The sequence below is a fragment of the Pezoporus wallicus genome, unplaced genomic scaffold (genome assembly GCF_028554395.1).
Source record: "Pezoporus wallicus isolate ANWC-B61680 ecotype Strahan unplaced genomic scaffold, APGP_CSIRO_Pwel_v1 scaffold_2584, whole genome shotgun sequence".
In the NCBI taxonomy this organism is placed as follows: domain Eukaryota; kingdom Metazoa; phylum Chordata; class Aves; order Psittaciformes; family Psittacidae; genus Pezoporus; species Pezoporus wallicus.
In genome coordinates, this window is record NW_026642851.1 from 9,751,125 (window position 1) to 9,773,624 (window position 22,500).

The following is a 22,500-nucleotide window of genomic DNA, read 5'->3' on the forward strand; positions in this document are numbered from 1 at the left end:
AGAACTTGAAGTTGCTATATGTCACTCATAGGCCAAAAATAACATGGATCCCAAAGTATAAATCAATTCAAATAGAGTTTAGAAAGATATTTCCATTACTGGCTGTTGAAACACAGGGTTTTGGTGAAACATCTGGTGCAGGAAGTCCTTAACTTTTATTGTTGGAACCTGGGAGGACAGACAAGAAAGAATCACACTCTGGTATCCTCCTTCTTTAATAATACAGCACAGGGTGTGACCTGAAGTAGGACGGTAGAGTTTAGATTTCATTCCTCTTCTGGACAGCATTGTAGTTACTCATGCAAACTTGCATGTTTGATAAGCGACAAAGCAAAATTCAACTCATTTGTCCAAGACACAGTTACTCCAAAGTACCACTGGTACCAATGAACAGAGTCTTGGCATTGCTAATCTGTAAATGAAACTGCCAACTAGTGACTTCAAGCAGTAGTCAGCCTTGGCAAACAGCGCAAAATAGAACTGCAGAAAGATCCTGTGAGAAAGCTCAGATCGATGCCAAGGATTTCATTTGAAGCTTTGTCAAACACAGGTGAAAGTGACTCAGCAGCCCAGGATTAGCTCAGCAGCAATGTTATTAAACTGCAAGTGTCATAACTGGAGAAAATCACAGGCAGAAAATGTGGCCTTTTGCCGAGAGAAGGGAGAATTCCAAAATGATAAGAATAAAAAAAAAGGAAGAATGAACAGAAGGAGTAGCAGAAGCTAAACCACTAGTGAAAAGCATTGTAGGGAAGGACAGAAAAAGATGAAAAATGTAACAGATAAAGCAGATGCTACTGCTGTAATGGGAAAAGACAAAGCATTTCATCAGGAGAGTAAATTGAGGAAATGTGCCAAATAAAGAAAAAGCAAAAAATATTCATTGGTAATACAGAAGGGAAAGCAGATGTGCAGATCACTTCAGAGAAATCTTTTAACTACTCTAGGCAGCACTCATGCCAAGCAGTAGTGAAAACTGGAAACCCTGAGCCTGGCATTGACACAAACTGCAAGAGCCTGAAAAACTGGGAGATGGAGATGGACAAAATCCCATCAGAAAGCTAACACCACCTGGCAGCACCAGTTTGATGACACCGGGGGAGCTGTGCAATGAAACCTGGGAAAAAGAGGTTTTTTCCTGAATAGTGGAAACATGGAGTTTTATGAGACTGCCCCAACAGGGTGGTCTTGCTAAATACTGCAGCTGGGGAGATGTTGAGGCTTCTGCAGTGCAGGGCAGGTAAAGGGACACCGTTGCAAAGCAAGGAACAGGCTTAACTGAGGCACTCAGCACTTTGAATGGACTAAGTCTGTGTTCTAGCAGTTGTAGAGGAGTGTATAAAGGAATAGGCTTCTCTTACTTAAGTTTTCAAAAGCCTTGACAGACTATGAGAGGATCCTGCAGAAGAACTTTTAGTCCTCCAGCCACGTCTTCAAGGCTGTATACAGAGGTGCAAAATATTCTCCAAGCTGAACAGCTAAAAACCAAATCAGCTCAAGGTAAACATTAGCAAACATCCTTGCGTGCTGTGACATTATTATTGATTGGGAAATGCAAACATTTACTACTAAAAAAGTGTCCAAAAAGTATGAGGCTAAGGTAAAAAAGGTGGCTGAACTGGCAAGGACAGAAATGACTGATGCTGTAACAAATATTCTTAAAAGTAAGAAGATGAATAGTGATTTTGTAAGAAAAATATCAATAAAATAGAACTCATCTATGTGAGTAGTGTTATATGAACCAATGGAGAGCTCAAACAGAGAGTGACAAGTTGGACCACTGATTACATGCAGTGCAAACTTTCCAGTAGCAAAGCTGTACGGTACCAGCAAGAAACAGAGCGTTTAAATAAATATAAATAAAAAAACAGATATTTTTTTTTTTTTTATTATTTCAAAATTAGCATAGGATTACAAGGGCTAAAGATCTACCAGAACCTTAGAAAGGAAACCAGCTGCATTGTAAACACATTCTTAGAACAATAGAATAGTTACGGTTGGAAAGGACATTAAGATCATCTAGTTCCAACCCCCCTGCCATGGGCAGGGACACCTCACACTAAACCATATCACCCAAGGCTCTGTTCAACCTGGCCTTGAACACTGCCAGAGATGGAGCATTCACCACTTCTCTGGGTAATCCATAACAGTGCCTCACCACCCTTACAGTAAAGAACTTCCTCCTTATATCCAATCTAAACTTCCCCTGTTTAAGTTTTAACCCATTACCCCTTGTCAGTACAGTCCCTAATGAAGAGTCCCTTCCCATCATCCTTATAGGCTCCCTTCAGATACTGGAAGGCTGCTATGAGGTCTCCACACAGCCTTCTCTTCTCCAGGCTGAACAGCCCCAACTTCCTCAGCCTGTCTTCATACAGGAGGTGCTCCAGTCCCCTGATCATCCTTGTGGCCCTTCTCTGGACTTGTTCCAACAGTTCCATGTCCTCCTTATGTTGAGGACGCCAGAACTGCACACAACACTCCAGGTGAGGTCTCACAAGAGCAGAGAGGAGGGGCAGGATCACCTCCTTCAACCTGCTGGTCACGCTCCTTTTGATGCAGCCCAGGATACAGTTGGCTTTCTGGGCTGCAAGCGCACACTGAAGCCAGCTCATGTTCATTTTCTCATCAACCAAAACCTCCAAGTCCATTTCCGCAGGGCTGCTCTGAATATTTTCTCTGCCCAACCTGTAGCTGTGCCTGGGATTGCTCTGACCCAGGTGCAGGACCTTGCACTTGTCATTTTTAAACTCCATGAGGTTGGCATCAGCCCACCTCACAAGCATGTCAAGGTCCCTCTGCATGGCATTCCTTCCCTCCAGCGTATCAACCGAACCACACAGCTTGGTGTCATCGGCAAACTTGCTGAGGGGGCACTCAATCCCACTGTCCATGTCAGCGACAAAGATGTTGGACAAGACCGGCCACAACATCTATCCCTGAGGGACACTTTCTTATGAAAGTCCTGGACTGTGGAAGGACATTGCCTGCAAAAAACCTGAAGAGCTCATCTGTTATCAGGCTGCCTTTTCAAATGAATTGGAAAGAAGAGCTGAAAATAACAGACATTTGTGTAGTAGCATACCAGTTCAAACATGGAGCTATCAGGTAGAACACAACTGCTGTGAGGAACTCTAAATGCCCTTAAGAAATGCTAAGAACCATTAGTGGCAAGGAGAAGCTTCTCTGGAAGCTGAATTCAGCCATAGTGTGGAAGAGGCTAATTGCTACTTCGGTGATGAAGAGGAGATGAAAATGTGATGCCAATCTTGACTCACACTAGATCTATTCAGAAGGGTCTTTGCTGTGAATTCTAAATTCAGGTCAACACTAAAGGCTTCAGAGTAGTTGCACTAAAGCCAAGCTACTTTGCCATCATCTTTGTCATGCGCTGTGATGCTGCCAGGGTCTGAGTGGGTTAGGGAAACCATTGGCGTGTTGGAGAAAACATTGGGGGGAATCTGGTCTTTTCATCTTCCTGACGTACCTGTGGATGTAGATCCAGTGCATCAAGGTAAAATTGACAGCAACGAGCACATTTGGCAAAGGATGTTTTCACCTCTGAAAAATAATGGAAAAGATCCTTAGAGGAGAGTCTTCAAAACAGCAGTTGGGAACAGTGATATCATATGATATTATCAGTGATGAAGGGATGCAATATAGACCACTGAAATGAAGAGCTTTGCCTCATTCAAGACTATTTCCAATCCCAGATATTTGAAATTTATAACTAAATGACCTTAAGTCTTTTTTTTTACCCCCATTTATGAACACTCATGAATTGTCAGAAATACAGAAATATAAGTACTTTAATGAGAGGATAAAAATCTGTATCTGGAACAGTGATCAAGGAACAAACAGTTAAGAAGACCACATGGCTCATCAACAAGAATAAATTATTTTACTTCTCTTGAGGAAACTGTGGCAAATAACAGCAACTGACTGGTTTTACATGTTTTTACACTCTGTTGAATAAAGATTTCTAGTGTTTAGAGTTCAGGGTAGCTAGATGTTCTGTGCCATCACTTTCCTGTTTTTCCATTTTGTGTAGATACTTTTAAGTGTTCTGCTAAATCTGATTAGAAAACTGTGAATATAGTCGCTAAACAATGTGATTTTAAATACTGCACAAAACTGTGCATACATGGAAAGGCAACATGCAAATTAATGCTGTAATTCCCCTTTCTAATACTAATAAATCAAGAGTGTCTTTTCTCTCTTACTGCAGTCATGGTAGATGCAGTCATTCAGAGTGAGATAATCACAGACTATTGATGTGTGATACATGTTTAAATATTAAAGCATGCTGGCTTTGAAAACTACATTTTTTTGCTAATGTAAATCAGCCAATGCTGTTGGGTTTATTTAACTCTACAGTGGCATCTTGATGTGCTTCTGTCTGGATGCTTTTCATCTTTGGTGCACATTCTGCTTTTTTCTCCCTAGATGCCAATTTCTGACATTTCAGCTGAAGTGGAAACTTGATAGAGGGAAGAGATCTTGCGCAGATGGAGCAGCTGCCTTTACATGCTGTGCTGGTGGGCATACCTGACAGTTCACTCAGCACATACACATTCTGTGCAGTGCTTTATAAACCCTTCCTTCATCATATCCTAGGGTGAGAACCTAGTTTCTTGTGATTTGTCAGGCAAGCTTATTGTAGTCTTGAGCTTTTCAGCTTTAAAAACATTGGTGATGTGGTTTTCAAAACTGTTGTTTTTAGTGGAATTCACATTTCCTTTATTCATAAAACAAGACTCATAAAATGTCCTTTTCCATTTTTCTGCGTAGTTAAGATATGCCTTTAGGGATGCTGTATGTTTTTAACTCCCACATAAATAATTGCAGAGTACCATACCGAAAAGATAAGAAGTGCAGGAGCTGTTAGCCTGCAGCAGCAGTTGAGAATCAGGAATGATGTAATGGCTGCTGGAGTTCCCAAACACAGCAGGCATTGGTAGGCATGGCTGCAATGGAGGTGTTGCCCTGTGTTTGCAGGGTGTTGTGGCACTCACTGCATAAACCCAAAGGCTTCACATCTGTATAAATTTGCATTCTAATACATGGCTTAGAGGAATGAAGTAGTTATGAATAGAAGAATAAATCTAGTGCCACTATAGATGCTTTAGGCCCAAGATAAAACTGAATTATGAAGAAAATAAAGATCTAAATATAAAATGTATTGGTTTATTTCAGTTCAGTCTTATGAAGAAGAGATAATGAGAAGAGCAGGTCAGTAGTGAGCACAAAAAGGCTATATACAGTGTTGTCTAGACAGAGTTGACCCTTAATAGACGAGTTAGGTCTTAAGAATGACTTTTCACCAGTACTCAGTTTATCGATGAGTGCACTGCCTTTGAAATGATGTGAATCAGCCGTGGACTATGACATGTTTGCTGCGCTTTGGTATTGAGAGTGATTCTTGGTCTTTACTTTCATAACCTTAATGTCCTGCTGTTTAAGACCTTGCAGTCTATGAATCATTGCCAACTTCTGTTCCACCAATAGTCCACAAAACTTTGCAACATAGAGCCTCAAAGTTTAAGTTAATGGAGCTGATAGTAGTGCATTTTCAGTGTAGGGTGCTGGCCTGGAAGATAGCTGTCACCAGAGACAAGGCTGTTGTAGCCTTTAAAGACATATGTGAGTTTAATTGTATTACACTATAATTTCTCTTTTAAAATGAATTATGTAAAGGTAATTGAATCCTTGAATTTCAGCATATGTTTTCTAACAACTTTTACAACATAGACTAATTTTTCCAAAGCTGTTTCAGAGCTAAAAAGTAAACTGATCAAACTGGTAAGGTTTTTGATTGTATGTTGCTGCCTGACTTTAATTCTTGCTGAGTCTTGTGTTCATGGCCCTTGTAGGGAAGCTGAGTAGACCTTGCATAATAAAAAGCTTTCCCCACTGATTCTTTGATGCAGTAACTTCAAGACAGTTGCATTTACCTGAAGTTTCATTTGGGGTTTGTGAATGGGTGTTTGCAGATTGGCTGGGATGGGACTTCCTGTCACGTCAGCAGAATAACAGCAGCATTATTTATTTATCCTGCTATTTGTCTTGGAGTTGTATGCTGCTGTGAACTTTCCTTGTACAGTCAATAACAATAGCAAAGTCCCAGGTGGCTTCCAGGTCTTTGGCATGCTTCCATCTCCAAGAGCAGACATCTGTCTGAAGTAAGCCGCTCTTTTTGTTTTAAGGGTCTAAGAAGAACTTTTTGAGGTGTGAGTCAAATTTGTTGTGGAGGGGCTTTTCAACCAGGAAGGCCTGCAGAATTTCATACTGATAATCATTTGCTTGATGAGCTCTTTGTCTCTGGGAAAAACACTTGGCCAGTAGACAGGGCCAAGGTTTGGAGATTGAAATGAGGGGTTTGATACAGCCGGGATTTACATTCCAGTGTGCCAGTGTCTGGACAACATTTTGACACTGAAAACTGGTATAACTAAGAAGTACATTTGAATATGAGAAAATGTTGGGTTTTTTTTTTGTTTAACTTTCACTCAAAGAGAAGGAAGGAATAGCTTTAATTAAGAAATTGGAAAAACAATATCAGAAAAAGCGTATCATGAGAACTTTAAAATAGCAGAAATAAAACTGTTTTGGAAACCTTATTCTAGGAAAAGCCTTTAATTTTTTACTTTTTTTTTTTTACTGTAAAACTTTAATGGTAGCATCCTCAGAGAAACTGTATGTACTGCTTTTTATGTGGTGGGTTTTTTTTCCATATCGTGTGGTGGAAGCTGAGCACAGATCCTTCACACTAAAACATATGCCTGTTCTTCATTCTTTTCTTCATTTCTTTGGCCGAAAGTTGTAGGTTTATGGCTCACAAGCAGCTGCCTTATGCTGTCAGCTTCTCTTTAGGACTTTGTGCTGTGAACACAGTCAGATTGCTTTCTGCCTTCCCTGTCCCAGCCATGCCTCCCACTGTCTGGAATAAAATCTTGACATTTTTCTCTGACATCTTCTCATCAATATCAATATAGCTGAAAAGAAGCCTTGATCTTCTCCTGCTTCCCTTTAAGACATTCCAGCTACTGCTTTCTTAGTTACTGTGGCAACCTGCTTGTTATCTAACATCATTTTGAGCTCTGGAGCTCACTTAGCCTCCATCAACGCCTAAGCCTTACTGAACTCCTGAGTTCCCATTCAATACATGTTTTCTGCTGGTTCACAGACCTAAAATTCTTGTTTCAACTTGTTATCTTGTGTCTTGGTTACTGCAGTGTCCTTTCAGCTGGCCTTGCAATCATGGCCTGCCTCTATCCTCAGTGATGCAATTTGCTGTCCTGCCACTTTGTGTTGTCCCTATTGCACCTCCCTGTTGACATTGTATATGAGCTATACATTTTAGTTTTTGAACTCCCACATGAACTTTTTTCTCCCTCCTGATGCCATTTCTTTGATGCATAGGTGTCAACACCAGCCTCCATCATCATCGTCTTGTTACATTTTTCAAAACCACCCCTTGGTCCCTTCATCCTTCCCTTATGCTTGGTAGCGGCTTTCTGAGAGCATCCCCTGCTCTCTGTATCATGTCTTCAGATCCAAGTGCTAACAAAGATGTGACTACAGGTGGGATGCTGGTAGGCTGGGCCTACTGATTGCTTGTTATAAGAAATTATATTGCCTCATCTTTCCATTTTTGTTCCCATTTTTCCTTATCCCTATGTTGTCCCTTATCTTTGTGGAGGAAGGACAGTCTATTTTACAGCCTTTTTCTGCAGAACCCATGATAACTTGAGGCTGACCTGAGGCTGGGGCTTTCAGCAATACAGTGGTTGGAAGGATAATTAAGTTATACCTAGCAATATTTCCTTCAAAGGCAAATGTGCTTTTATTTTCAGTGAAACATGCAATCTGTGCTCCAAACTTATTACTTACAGTAATAAATTCTGATGAGCCAAAAAATCTCAACATTTTGGGGATCAGCATTTCTCAGATCCAATCATAAGCTATTAGTTTAGCCTTTTGGCTCCTGTAAAGTAAAAGTGAATAAATTAAAATGGAGTTGGATTTAAAATCTTCAGAATTAAGAGCTTTTGTTTGAAATTAGTATAATGCTCTTCATCTATAGTTCATTTGCCTTCTCAGTCATGTGAATAATGAGATTTTATCTTTATCAGATTTATTCTAACCCTTCTCTTCTTACATCATTCTCAGCTTGTTTTTTTCTGAGATACTACAAATCTTCAGCTTTGCAGTCAGGTTGTTATTTTAGGGTTTTTCTTTGTGTTTTTTGGGGTTTTTTTCCCTTTTCATAATTTACCATAAATTATTTTTTTCTACACGGTTGAGCTACAATTTGTAGAGACTGTTTTAGTGAGCCATGGTATTGCCTTCTGTGGCAGGTGACACCATGTTGAATAAGAAAGCTGAACTTCAGGTATTCTGAAGCTATTTGTAAACTAAATCGAGGAACATGCTAACTGAGCCCTATCTCCTGCTTATGAAATTTGGTTTCATATTCCATCACATTTTCTGTATATTCCTTTTGGTCTCTTGCTGATTAAACAGCTATCAATACTAAAGTGCATTTTATTCTTGAAGACCATAATGCTTTTGCATCTTCCTTTCATTTAATTTCTGCATTAATTGAATGCATAACCTAGTGAAACAGGAACTGTAAAAGATCCAGAATTTTGATGATAATCATTTTACGTGTTCAGCTTTTAAATTAGCCCATAAGGATGTGAACAGACAGAAACTGAACTTAGGCATTATTTGCCTCATTATGGATTTTCCTTTGTCACTACTGTTTGGTGAGAACCGGGTGTCTTGATCTAAGCAGTATGTCCCCAGGGAACAAATTCCTGCTCTTACAAGAAAAGATGTCCCTGGGATATTAACAATTTTCATTGTGAGGGATGTTCATAAAAAAATGCTGTTTTTTTTTAAATATCTGTCTTGTAGGTGGTGTAGTGCAATTTATATGCAGCAGGACCCATGTTTCAAAATGCATAACACTTTATCTTCATCATGATGTATCATAATGATATTTCATTACTTGTATAATAGAAAGGATCAAGAGCCACATGAGTGGAAAAATTAAGTATTTGGGGGTTTCTTGGTTCCCTGACATCTTGTGCACTTTGAATGAAATTGATTTCTGATTGATGGCTGCTTGACCTTTGCTTTTCCTGATTTTTTTCAAGTATAAAGTAAAATTAATAATTATATTTTATTTGAATTCTGCTATAACTAGTAATAAAAAAAAGACCTTTGTGTTAGTATTCTTTAAAGAGAAATGAGGAAAACCCAAGAGGATTATATTTATTTGGTTTAGGAATACTGCACAAAACCTGCAAATGCCAGAAATTTCTGTCAGTTTGCCAGTATGGCGTAAGTGGCAGCATGTAACTGTAGGTCTGTCTTTGGAAAATTGGCCTTTGCTATAAAATTTACTGTATTTGCAATCCATATTCTATTAGGAGGCTATTATTCAAATAGAACAATTATCATTAGAAGTTTTTGTCAGTGTGGTAAGAGGTTGAACAGGACAGAGAATTTCATCTTGATTATTTTACAGAGAAATTTTCAAACGAGGTACAGCCCTTTCTCACTTGAAGTCAAGAGTGTTTCCTGCAGTTAGCGGGGAAATTAGTTGCTTGAATTTCGTACGTCAACCAACAACAATAAAATGAAAGCACAGCCTTGTGATGGCATTTGAATTTTCCCATTTCCTGGGTAGGAGTCCTAATAAGGGCTTGAATTTATTATCGAGAAAATAAGAAAAAAATTGTGACAGCACCATTCAGAGGACTCCTTCCAGTTGTTTTTGTGCCAGTTGTCATCCAGGTGTGAACAGTGAAATGCAGTTCCACTCTTTTCTTCTCTAAATGTCAGCAGTAAACCCGGGAACTGGCAGGTCCAGCTTTTGTCTCTTAACCAAGTAGCCAACATCTTGCTCGCTGTTGCTCAAGCTCAGGGACAGAAGGAAGGATCTCTATATACTATTTCTTAGAGTGAAATAAAATTTCTGAAAATTAGCACTATAGTTTTTCCATTCAGCTACTTCACTGGAAAAGGTAACAATGTATGTGTAGTTGGGAAAAGTTATATGGGGCAAGACGAGGCGAAAAGTTGAATGGACTTTATAAAAACAGTGCATAGGAATAGACTGAAGACTGAGCAAATCCCAAGTCATTTGCAGAAATTTGCAGCCCTTTGCAAACAGTATTTTTTGCAGGCCTCATCAAGTCAATTGCCCTGCCAAGGCAATTGGTAAGGGGAAACAGAAGGTAAGGTAGGGGATATTTGGCCTGCCCTACCTAGGAACTCCCCACCCACTCATTAGTTTCATAGGCACTCTACAATGTATGTCCATCGTGTGCATGGAGCTGATGAATAGCTCCTTTGTAGCATAGAGAAAGTCTCAGTAGTAAACCAAACAGTGCAGCAACACTGAAATCTTGCTTTTGAAGTGTTGTGACATGAGCATGATCTGTCTTCACCCGTTCTTCTCCAGTGACATCTAAGAGTTAGAATACGTGTGCTTGCTCCTCAGCTCTTGTAGTCACCATTTCTGCTTTTCTCCAGGAGCTGCCCTCTTGTTTTGGTCAGTTTCTTTATGGAGTATCTGAAGGTAATGCCTCAAATAGAGTATGAAATTCCAGTTTTGTGCTCCCTCAGATCTAAAACTGGAACTCATAGTCAGATAGATAAAAAAACCTGGCTGAAACACAGCCTTGGAATGAGATGGATGAGAAAGCTTAGTGAAAACCCCTTGCCTTGATACTATCATCTTAACAAAGGCTGTTCATATGTTGTATGTCCAAGTCTTTATTTTATCCTGATCTTTCCGTTAATCAAATGTCCTGAGTTGCCTGGCTGCAGAAGTTTCAGTGAAACCAGGCTTAATATGAGTCAACACTGAGCTCTGCCACAATCCAGGAAACCATATACTGGGCAACAGGAGGATGACCAGCAGACAGAGGAAAGCTGTTACTCCTCTCTACTTAGTTTTAGTGTGGCTGCTTCTGAAATACTGGGTCCATATTTGAGCTCCGTGGTTCAAAAAGAGTGTGGAAAAAGCAGAGAGGGTCCAGTGAATGACTACTCGTGGGGACTAGAGCATAAAATGTACTGGTAAAGCTTGAGGGAGCTAAGCTTCAATAGGATGGCAAAGAAGAAGTTAAGGGGCAGGAGACACTGTTTCCCCTTACCAATTGCCTTGGCAGGGCAATTGACTTGACGAGGCCTGCAGATTTTATTATGCACATTGTGGATATTAGAGTGTTTATTTGTTAGATACAAAGCATGCTCGATAACTGGGACTGTGAAAAGAAAAAGGCATCTCAGTCTTCTTTCAGCTCATGACTAGTTGTTTGTAATGTTCGTATTCCCTTTATTAGGCTATTGTGGAGTATATCAGGACTTGGAACTTTCCTTATCTACTTCCTCTGGATAAAGTAGATTAGAGCAAGAAACTTCTAAGATTTTTTTTTCTGGTGACCCTCCTTGGCATCATTTTAATCCATTTTAACGAGTAGTGTTGCTTTAAGTCAGCTAATTGATGTTTTACATTTCTCAGGAGTTACCATTTTACTCCTCTGTGTGGTGTTACTTCATCTTCTTTCAGAAAGTGGTAGAGACCAGTACGTAGCTGGCCTTGATCTTTAATATAATACATACCGTACTGTTTAAATTTCTTCTTTTTGGTTTGATTCCAGTGTTTCTGGATGAGGGCTGGATTGAAACTAATGCCTAGTTTCAATACTTACTTTTCCTCCTTGGACATCATCATCAACATCATAATGTTGTTTTAACCAAGATCTCAGTTAATTAAAAAGCAAACAAACCTAGAGAATGTGGAAAATACATGGTAGAGGTAGCTAAGCTAAGTATGAAAGTTAGTATGAAACTTGAAGGAAAATAAATTGCAGTATCACTTTAGTGTCAGCAATATATAACCATGAAGTGAGACAAGGAAAACCAGAAAGGACAGTTTTACTGACACAAATAAGTAAACATAGAAATAAAATCCCCAAAAGGAAATGAACACACAGATGAAGTGGCAATAAACAAACTGTACACAAGATGAACAGCCAGAAATAAATTAGCAAAAACCAAAATAAATGCCAGCAAGCAAGGCAGATGCAAAAACCCCCAAGCAGCTGTTAAGGAAGAGAAAAAGGAATTGAGCAAATGTTACATGTAAGTGGAAGAAAACCCCACTGCACGGCATTTCAGGGCTATTTCCTAAAATACGTTGATTTCTGTGAATTCTAGTGGAGTATTTTAGCCGTGCAGACAGTATAGGAGGACACCAGTTGGTGGAGGCTTTAGGTTATCATTTGTTCCCATTCTTACATTTGTTTTCTTAAAAAGAGCGAAGGCTTTTCCCCTGGGCATATCCACTGCTGAATATGTTGCACATTCCCATAAAATCAAACATTCACAGTGCTGCCCACAGCAAAGCCTTAGAGGCCTGTATTTGCAAAGTTTGTACAATGGAGGATTCAGCTTTTGGTGGAAAAATTGGTGCTCAGAGACTACCGGCGATGCTGTCTACCTGATACAGAATATCTTTAATAAATTAGTTGAAAAACATCCTGCATTAGTTTTGTTTTTCTCCTCTTTAGCTCTTCCCTGTTATTAAAGCTTCAGTGCTGGACAAAAACGTTACTTCCTGGACCATACCTCTTGGGCTATCATGGGGGTTGTTGGAAGAAAAAAGTGTCATATATTTTTTCAGTTGGCATATGTATTTTCTCTAAACCGAAAGATTCCATGTTACTTTTTTTGATATTAAAATACCTTTGCAGCAGAGAAAGTTAAAAGTCAAGAGTTTCAAAAAATGAAGTTTGGGAGAATTATGATACTTCTGTTTCCCTCCTTTTTTTTTCCTTCTTATTTTTTTCTCTACACTTACACAAAAGTAGTCCTTTGGTTGTGCTATTTCTTATTTGAAATTTTGTGCTTTTCTTCGTTGCCGTGGATGGCATTCATCTCTGCCAGAATGTCTACTCCATTTGCTGAAATTCCATTTAAGAGCAGCTGTGGTATCTGTAAATGTTGGGTTAAAAGTCCCATTCTCCAGATAGCAAAGACACAGTCAGAAAAATGGATTCAAGCTCATTTTACTTTCTAGTGTTGCTCTCTAAGCCACACTTCTTTTATGGCAGGAAACTGAAGTGCATGGGCAGAATTCGTAGAGATTGGTTTATACCGGATCACAGGTAAAAAGAAAATCATAGGTTAAGTAATTGTTTTGGAAGAAGAGCTGGAAACACCAAATTTCTTTGCCTCTGCAGGTTATCTTATGATTACACCGCCCAGAAAAAAGCTTGATATAAAAGACTTAGATTGGATATAAGACGGAAGTTCTTTACTGTAAGGGTGGTGAGGCACTGGCATGGGTTGCCCAGGGAAGTTGTGAATGCTCCAGCCCTGGTGGTGTTCAAGGCCAGGTTGGAAGGAACCTTGGGTGACCTGGTTTAGTGTGAGGTGTCCCTGCCCATGGTAGGGGGGTTGGAACTAGATGATCTTAAGGTCCTTTCCAAACCTAACTATTCTATGATTCTATGACTGATCAGGATGTGAAGGACTTGCTTAGAAAAGTGTGTTCACACAGAAACTGATTGAAGACCAGCTTTTTTAGATCATTTCCATCTTCTCCTTATGATGTCCATTTCAGCTACTTTCTTGGCTAGTCTGGCATTTCCAGATGCATTGTACAAAATAAGAAAAAAAAAATAAATTGTTCAGTGGTTTGGGTATTGATCAATTGTGGGAGATGTGAGTTCAATGACTTCTGCCAGTATTGTGTATGGTGTAATGTGCCATTGTCTTACAAAGATGCTGTGAAGAAAAACTGTCTCAAAATGTGTGAAGGTCCTTGTTATGGCAGAGTTGGGGCCACTAAAGGAGTCTTGTGGACACGGTCCTATAGTGCTGGGAATTTGACATCACACAGTGTGAAATCTGTGCTATCAGAGGCAGATTTTAACTTTTTCTAAGCTTTCCGAGATTTTTTCTTCATGTGCTGCACGCAAAATTTGCATCTTGCTCAGGCTAAATTTATGTATTCATTAGAAGCATGAAACAACTCATGCTGCATTTATAATTCATAAAAATATTTGCACTTTCTATTATGCATGTCCAAGCAGTGTCCATGATCCATAACTTCAAACATTTAAGCTGTAAAATAATTGGGAGTCTAGTCACTTCTTAATTAAAGTAACCTGGAAGTATTCCATTTAATGACTTCATAACTGGCATCTAAACATTTACTTCCATCTTTTTGCTTTTAACTAGATCAGAGGTGTCTGCAGAAAGCAGTTTTGAGCAGTTGTCTATATGTATTGATTTTAAAGTGCCACTTGAAAAAGTTGAGTGCATCTGAATACAGAAATATGGGTACATTAACATTTTTATTACAGCAGCTATGGAAGATAGTATCATCCCTTTGGGTTTTGTTTATTGTTTAGGGATGCTTATAACAAATGACTGTCTCACAAATACAGAATAAATGCGTTTTGGTCATTTTTTTGTCTGTTGATATAAATGCTTTGTGAGTGTCTCTGGAGCATCCTTCTACATATGAAATGAGGCAGGGCTATTGCATGGGGAAACATAGTACAGAAGTGCTGGACCATCTTTTAGTTAGCAGACTAGTGGGTGAGGCTGCCTGTCTATCCAAGTGACAGAAAACAAATTATATAAAGTAATGACTCAGTTGAATTTGGTATGTCATTGAACAATGCGGTCACTTGAGCCTAAGAATCTGACACTGGCATTTCAGTTATCAGTTTCCCAGCTTTTCGCTGAGATTATGTTTATGCTTTACCCAACATCATAATAGAAAAAAAAGAAAACCCAAACCATTTAAATTTGGGTTCTTGAAACCAATGCCTTGCATTGTAGGAACTCATTGTAAATATAACCTGCACTCGTTGGTCAGTATTCAGTAAGGAACATTTCATGGAATGATACAATTTCCATAGAAATTTTGCTAAAAATATGTATACTTCGTTTCAGGGTTCAGTTTTAGAGAGAGGAGGCAGAACAGTTTTGCTATCCTTAATATGAAACTCTTAATGTGAAAGTCTAGGGTTAAGATCCACAAGGAAGAGTGAAAGAATTGGAAAGGTCTAGAAAAGAGGAGCCATAATAATGATTCTCGAATACATGAACAATTCTGGCCCAAAAATAAGGAAACGAGCTGTGGTCCCAAGATTTTTGTGGGAACATCTTGCAGTGGTTGAACAGAAAAGATGCCATTATAATCTTAAAATGAGTGGAAAACCATTCATAATCCTCACTCCAGGCTTGAATTGTGACTAATACAGCATCAGTAGCACTAAGATGGTCCTGGAGCTGTTATTTTAGTGTTTTCCTTAAAGCAGGAGCTTTGATGTGAATTCCCATTGGAAGTAACTTCTCATGATAATTTTTGAGGTGAACACTTGCATAGGATATTGGTAACGTCTCTGCTGATACACATGCTTTGGACAAACATTGCTGCAAATTTCACCATCACTGGAAATTAGGTAGCTCTATAACTGTCTCATACTAAAAAGGCTTCCTAAGAATTTTCTTCATGTCTTTCAACCTATGTTCAGTACTTTAGATGTTTTAAAAGTGATAAGTTAAAACAAAATAATGATGAAATAGGAAACCTGAGTAAGATTCTAGATTCACTGAAACACTGCATTTTATCTAGCAATTTCTACCAGCAAGCAGAAACTGGATCCCAAGGCACCAAAAGTTTGTCTGCAAATCCATTCTGATAGACAATATATATTTCTAGTGCTTGCCTTAGTTCTGAAAGATAAACTACTCCCATCTAAAACTGTTAGAGAGATTACCACAGAGCATTAATTCCAGCACACAAGAGGAATTTGTGAGGGAAAAGGAGGGGATTTTTCAAGAGGTTCTTGGCAAAGCTGCTTCTGCTGTCCTGTCTGCCTGCAGTGCTTGCAGTCAGGAAAGAACTGTTCTTCCAGAGCAGTGTATGAAACAGTATCTCAGGGGAACGAGATGGTTAAAGAAATGGGAAGCATTGTTGATGTTTTGTCTTTAAGGTGCAGTTGCACTATACATAAATCATCAAACTTATTGGAATATATATTGTATTAGGAAAAAGAATTGACTTTTTGAAATTTTAACATGTAAGAAAACAATGATGGAGAGACTGAATTAGAATCAGTGAGGAAATGGCATGGTATTTTACAAGCCTGACAAGTTAATGTCTGAATCAACATCTTTGTACAAAATCTCAGGAAGAATAAAGGGTGCTTTCAATCTAAGAGCACACTCTGTATTCATTAAAATTGTAGATTATTCATATCTCTTGTAGAAGCCTAGTTATTAATATTAAATAAGTCAAAATGTTCAAAGGAGTTCTTGAAATTTAAATAGTACAGAACAAATTCTAAAGTCAAATTCATATCTGTAATTCCCACGATCCATAATTCTTCACACTTGAGAGCAATTTTAGCAGTTTCAGAAGGTATCCAGGTAATGTGTGTTGAATAGTATCTAACATAGGGAAGAATGATTTTGTAAATTGGATTTTGTAAAACACAACCATTGTAATGGGCCTGTGAATTAAAGAACGTGGAGCATGCCAGTATGACAGACAGCTTAATACCGTGCTTTAGTAAGCATTACTGTGGAAGAGTTATGCTGACAGGAGTGAAGGTGCCTTCTGCAAAGAACCCAGCATGTAAATGTGACACAGAGAATTTTCTAATGTTTTGCATTGTTCTTTGTCTTCTAGAGTATCAGGGCTTCAGGGCTGGTGCTGCTGGAAACCATTCTTTTTGGATCACTTCTTCTGTACTTCCCGGTAAGTCAAACTATAGCTTTTTTGAAAAATTACATCCTTGCTGACATCTTAATACATTGAATCACCTTGGTGAACATATAAATGTCAAAACTGTTTATGTAACGATTAGTTTAATCTGACTGTAAAATGGGCTGCGTTCAGTGAGTATTCTTAAGAACGCTGGAACATTTTCCTATATTTATAATAATTCTCCATTTTTAGTTTAAGGAACTTTCCAGTGTTTTTTGCCTAGAAGTTTTTAGGTGTTCCGGGTTCAGCTGAGTTTTTGCTTTGAAAGATGATACCTCTCTATACTGTCCTGTGGGAAGAATACATAAGGTGTGTAAAAGGAAGACACTGATTATACCAAGTATTTCCCTGAAATGTAGTATAAAGTGTAATTACTTCAGAGTATTATTGGCATATATTTTGGTGTTTCTGAAGCTATGTGAGATCTGCAATACCACGTATTTGGGAAAATGATGTTATCCCTATGCTATAAGTAGGAGAAAAATTATTTCACAGTCATGTGAGGAATATATCACAGAAGTCACAGAAATATCATTCTTTTCTCTTTTCAAAAATCCCAGAAAACATGAGTTTGTTAGTTGCCACATAAAACCGATATATTGACTAGATAAAGGAAGACACCAAAGTGTACGTTGAATGAAGTTGATAGCGTGCAGATCAGGAGACAGAAAACAAAAATGGAGTTTTGGATTATTTTCCTATTCTATTTTCTTCAGTAGTCAGAATCCTCTGTGCTTGCACAGACCATCATTTAGTTAGTGAGAGATTAGCTGGAAAACAGAACTCCTTAGCAGTTGCAGAGCAAGTAGCAGATAAACTGTGGTAGAACAAGGTGTGAAGAATACCATAATAAACACAATCCCCAATGGAATTTTTATGCAGGGTGTTTTTTTATTGTGTGTGCCTTTCAGGTTCTGAAGAAAAAGTGTGTGCACTTCTAGGATAGTTTTATGTGGTTTTTCATCTTTCACTTTGCAGATGCCAGGAAGAAAAGTTTTGGGGTTTTCCATATTATTCCACAATTGCTTCTTTCATACTCTTTTCCAATGAGCGGAACAGAAAGCCCGCACACTGCTTTCTCGGCCTTTGTGGAAACGCTGTGAAGCATTTATAGAAAGTCACAACTTAAAGTGTTAACATGAGGGGTTTCCTGTTCCGGGCTGTCTCCCCTGTGCTTTCCCAGAAAACCCTGAGGCCTTGTAGTGGCTTTCCCAGCGAACTCTGGGACATTGTAGTGGCTTCCCCAGGCCATGGCTCCATAGGAAGTGTTTGCACAGCCTCAATTCTGAAGTATGCCAGAAGCCTCATCATAGCTCTTGCTGTGTCTGCAGTCTGCTCCCCTGTCAGTGATTCCTCAGTTTCTTTCCTGGGTTTTGTCTTGGTCTTCTGTGTCACAAAGGACATCCTTTGGTAGTTGTCTTATCTTCAGGCTTCAGGTGACAAGAGATGGCCCTCCACACAACATTTAAATGCAGAGGGAGAAGAGAGGAAAGGAAATGGGGCTGGGAGGGAGGGGTTTGATAACCAAAGCATCCCCTCAGCTTTTCACTGATGTTTAAACATTCCCCTGCTTTTTTTTGTACTGACAATTTAGTGTATTCTGAGGGAGCATCTTTTGCTGAAAATTCCTGATTAGTGTGTCTCCAAGTTGGCATATGGATTTCTGACTAGAGCTTATCCTTCTCTGCACTTTTCATTCTCATACAATATAAAACTGTCCACTGAGAACACGTTCTGTTAGACGCTAACATGAAAGTGTACAACCTGACTGCTCTCTTACAGCAGTTTTATGCTTCCACACTCTTTGCTGGGGCTCTCTTTCTTTATTACATAGGTAGTAACTGATCAGCCTGTGACTCCTGATCAGGCTGAAACACAGAAAAAAGGAAAGTAATGAGAATCCTCCGATCTGTTTTCAAGGTGTTAGGGGAGAGATGGAGAGAGTGTGGTACTGGGAAGTCATCTTAATTGTTCAGACAGAGAAATTAATCCTGATTTCACCAACTGCAAGAGTATGGTTTTGTAAAAAATGAAGAAGATTGGGACTGATACAGAAATATCAGGATTTCAACATCTCTTTCCTCAATGCACTGCAAGGAAGATTTCATCAACTCTGATCCAGGGCAGGGGAGTGGAACAATAAATGTGTGAAGGATGCAAAGCATAGCCAGAGAGGTCTATTACATAATCTTTAAGAGAGAGGAGCCTGTGTTTCTTCAAGGTGTGAGTCCTTGGAATGTGAACTCTTGACATTTTGCTGTACATGGGCAGTATCTAAATGTGCTTGCCTCCTCATTGTCTGGAAAAGGAACACAATGCAGAGCAAGATGGCATGAGAAAGAACGAAAGAAAACCTGATCTCTAAATGGAGAGTCTCATTTGTACCAGCTGACATTCACACTCAGGTTTTCATAGCAAGGTGCATAGCACAGATTATCAATTAGCATGTTGATTATTAAGACACATACATGGAAAACAGGTCATCTTTTTCCTGGGTCATATCCATTGTTTATTCTTTTTGTTACTTCTTTCTGTTATTTGATATTTTTGTTTCTGAGAAGAGCTGGCAGTATTCTGTAACTCAGTGATGTAGTTAAAGATGGCGTCTCTGCTGATACACATGCACAGAGGTACAGTTATTTCAGCTATTTGATTTAGTTCTCATTTTCCCATAGAGGAGTACTTAGAGACTGAAGACTAATTAATACAGATCTCACCTTTTATGAACCTGCATTAGGTTATGTTTTCCACACCTAGCATGAAATGCAAGTTAAAATACAGAATGGTGTTCAGCAGTTTGATCCAGACGAGCATTACTACAGTACGAGCATCACTACAGTACGAGCATCACTACAGTAAAGTGTTCTTTAACATAAGGCTGTTTTTCTCTTTGTGTCGTCTCTTCAAAAGGGTAAAACCAAAAAGCTTTACTTTAACACTCAACTAAGTGCAGAATTACACAGCTGTAATATAATTACATGTAATTTACATGTAATTGCATGTACAATGTAAAGAGATAAAATGACAGCATTTCAGTTCTAAATAACTCAAATCTCTGTTCTTTTAAGGATTTAGTGCAAAATTACGTTCTTATTTAAAAAGCAAAATCCCCATACATTTTCTCAACACTGCTGTCTTTTGCGTCTTTACTCTCTCTCTACATTTCCCTAATTCTTGCTTTTTCTAGAGCCATTTATCCAGTCTGTCTTGGATTGTTTTGAGAGCCTTCAGCATACAAATTTCAATGCGTCCAGAAGGGCTTTATTGCATCTCTGACTTTCCTTACCCTCCAATTAAACAGAAACCAAAACCTACTTTGTTAATTGCTTAATTTCTTTCAGTAATCGTCATTGTTTTCATATCTACATGCAGTAATCTATTCATAGTGTAGTATCATTAATTGAAAAATAATATCACCAGCCAGCTGCTTTTGGTGAGAAAAACATCTGTTACAATGCCCTTGTAACCAAATGGGAAGTGCAAATGATGGTCTCCACCAAAACTTATTATTCAAATTTTGCTGTACTGATAACAACACATGGATCTTTCCTGAATTATAAGCAGGCAGATGAGCTTTGTCTATTATAAACGCATAGATTTTACCCAGGAGTTGCTGGGAAGCTGTCATTTCTGAGGCACTCATTTCGTACATTTTCTTTAGTTCTCATAGTAACATCTCTGATTTCCCTTTATTTAGTCTTTCCAATTATCAATGGACCTCATCCAAATTAACAGTGGGCTTTCTAATTGATTTTGCTTATATTTCTTTGTTCTTAGATTTTGAACAGAGAGCCAAAAGCTGACTGTCTCACGGAGGAGCCTCTTAACTTCTATACTTGGCATGTGATTGGAGGATTCTCATTACTTTCCTTTTCCAGAAATACTGACTATTGTTGAGTTTTTTTTCCTAACCTTTTTTCCTAGCCTTTTCTAACTCCCTGTCTTACTAATGTTTGAAATACATCTTGCAACAACACAGATTTGAAAACTCTTTGCATGCTGCAAAGACCATTGAATAAAGTGAGCACAAGCACAATATTATGAAAGAGTAGCCTGTTAATTGCACTGGGAGTCCGATCTCAGCGGATTTTAGATGTCTTTAATGGTAACAAGTAGGAAAATAGGAAATTCTGCTTAGATACCAGAAAACAGTTTTTTTTACTGTGAGAGTGGTAAAATGCTGGAGCAGGTTCTCCAAGTTTGTGGAGTATCCATCCTTGGAGGTAACAGGAATTGACTGGGCACAGCTCCGAGTGACCTGATCTGCTTTGAGCAGGTAGCTGGACTAGATGACATCTGGAGCATCCTTTCAAATGCAATTTTTCTGTGAGTCTGTGTTTCTTATATAGGTACCCATAGCTGAAACAGTTCTATGCTCACCAAGTAGCTACTGAAAAGAAACTGGGTCTTTTATGACTTGTTTTAGACTTGGATCATGTCCAAGGCTTAATTGACTATAAAGAAAGCCTGAGGTATTTGGTGATGAGTTCCACCCTAGGCAACTGATATATTAAAAATTTTCCATAGTGCTAGTCAACTTTAACTGAAACTCCAAAATGCACTCCAAAATTCATGCACTGGTATTATATATTTTCCACAGCCAGTAATAAAAGTTAGTGAGTTCCATGAAACAAAGAGGAAGGGAATAATTTCTCCATGTTCTTGACATAGCAGATAAGAAGTACTGGGTTTAAATTCCAGCAAGTGAAAGTTATATTAGCAAAGTGGGAGGAGAATCTTTGTAACAGTGAGGTTAGACCATAAGATGAACTAGTTTAAGAGGCAGCAGAGTATATTTTTAAAGACTATTGGGATTTTTCCCTTCAGTCTTCTCTTTTTTTTTGGCTTAAGAATCCAAATTCCTTGTCTTCACTGTTATCCCTTTTTCCAAACCTCTAATTATAGTGTGGCTATCTAGCTATAACTTCGGAGAAATGGAGCTTCTGAGTGGCAGTGCATTGACTTCCTAATGCTCATAAGGCAGTTCAGTAGGAAAGCCCGGAATAAACCCTGTTCTCAGACATCTTGTTGCGTGTAATAGGTGTTAGGATCTGTTTCTGGGATTGTGCTACTCCCGTTTTCATACTCAAGCTAGAATGACTTACCTACCCCTTCTGTGATATGAGAAGGAATAGAAAGTAGGGAGCAGTGGAGCTTAGGTGTGGATGTAGGCTTCTTGCTCTCAAATAATCATACATTACATGTGTACATAATGTACATACATTAGCATGGAAGAAGTGAGCCTCGAGTATTGGGAGGATTAGGCTGTGGTAGCTCCATTAGTCACAGCCCTGAACAAAGCAAGAAGGTCACTGAAAAACTCTGGGTTTGGCATTAATGAATGTGAAAATGGAATAGTGCATAATACTTTTATGCATTTGTCCCTCAAGTGTGCATATAAAAGATGAATTGCAAGAGCTCAGCCACTGATTATTTCTTACATGTTGATGTTCACTGAGGCCAATGGAAAAAAATTGTTTTTTTCCAGAATATTTAGTGCTGCAAGGCTGCTCTGATACCCCAGAAGTTTTAGCTTGATTCTTTTTCAGTATGTAACTACATCTTCTTTATTCATAAAATAGGTTTTAAAGCTTTTACAATAAGCACTGGTCATTTTATTGTTTTTGTTTCACAGTCGCTGAAGAACCTGCATGTCTTCAGTGTACTGTTCATGGTACTGAAGTCCA

The 22,500-nt window shown here is 38.7% G+C and overlaps 1 protein-coding gene across 1 annotated transcript in view; it reads left to right on the top strand.

Moving 5' to 3' along the window:
• Positions 1-22,500, top strand: part of GPR158 (G protein-coupled receptor 158) — a 190,436-nt gene that overhangs the window by 94,711 nt on the left and 73,225 nt on the right. Inside the window, exon 5 of the mRNA XM_057432434.1 lies at positions 16,736-16,804. Coding sequence (XP_057288417.1) covers positions 16,736-16,804 — 69 coding nt within the window. The remainder of the gene's footprint in view (positions 1-16,735; positions 16,805-22,500) is intronic.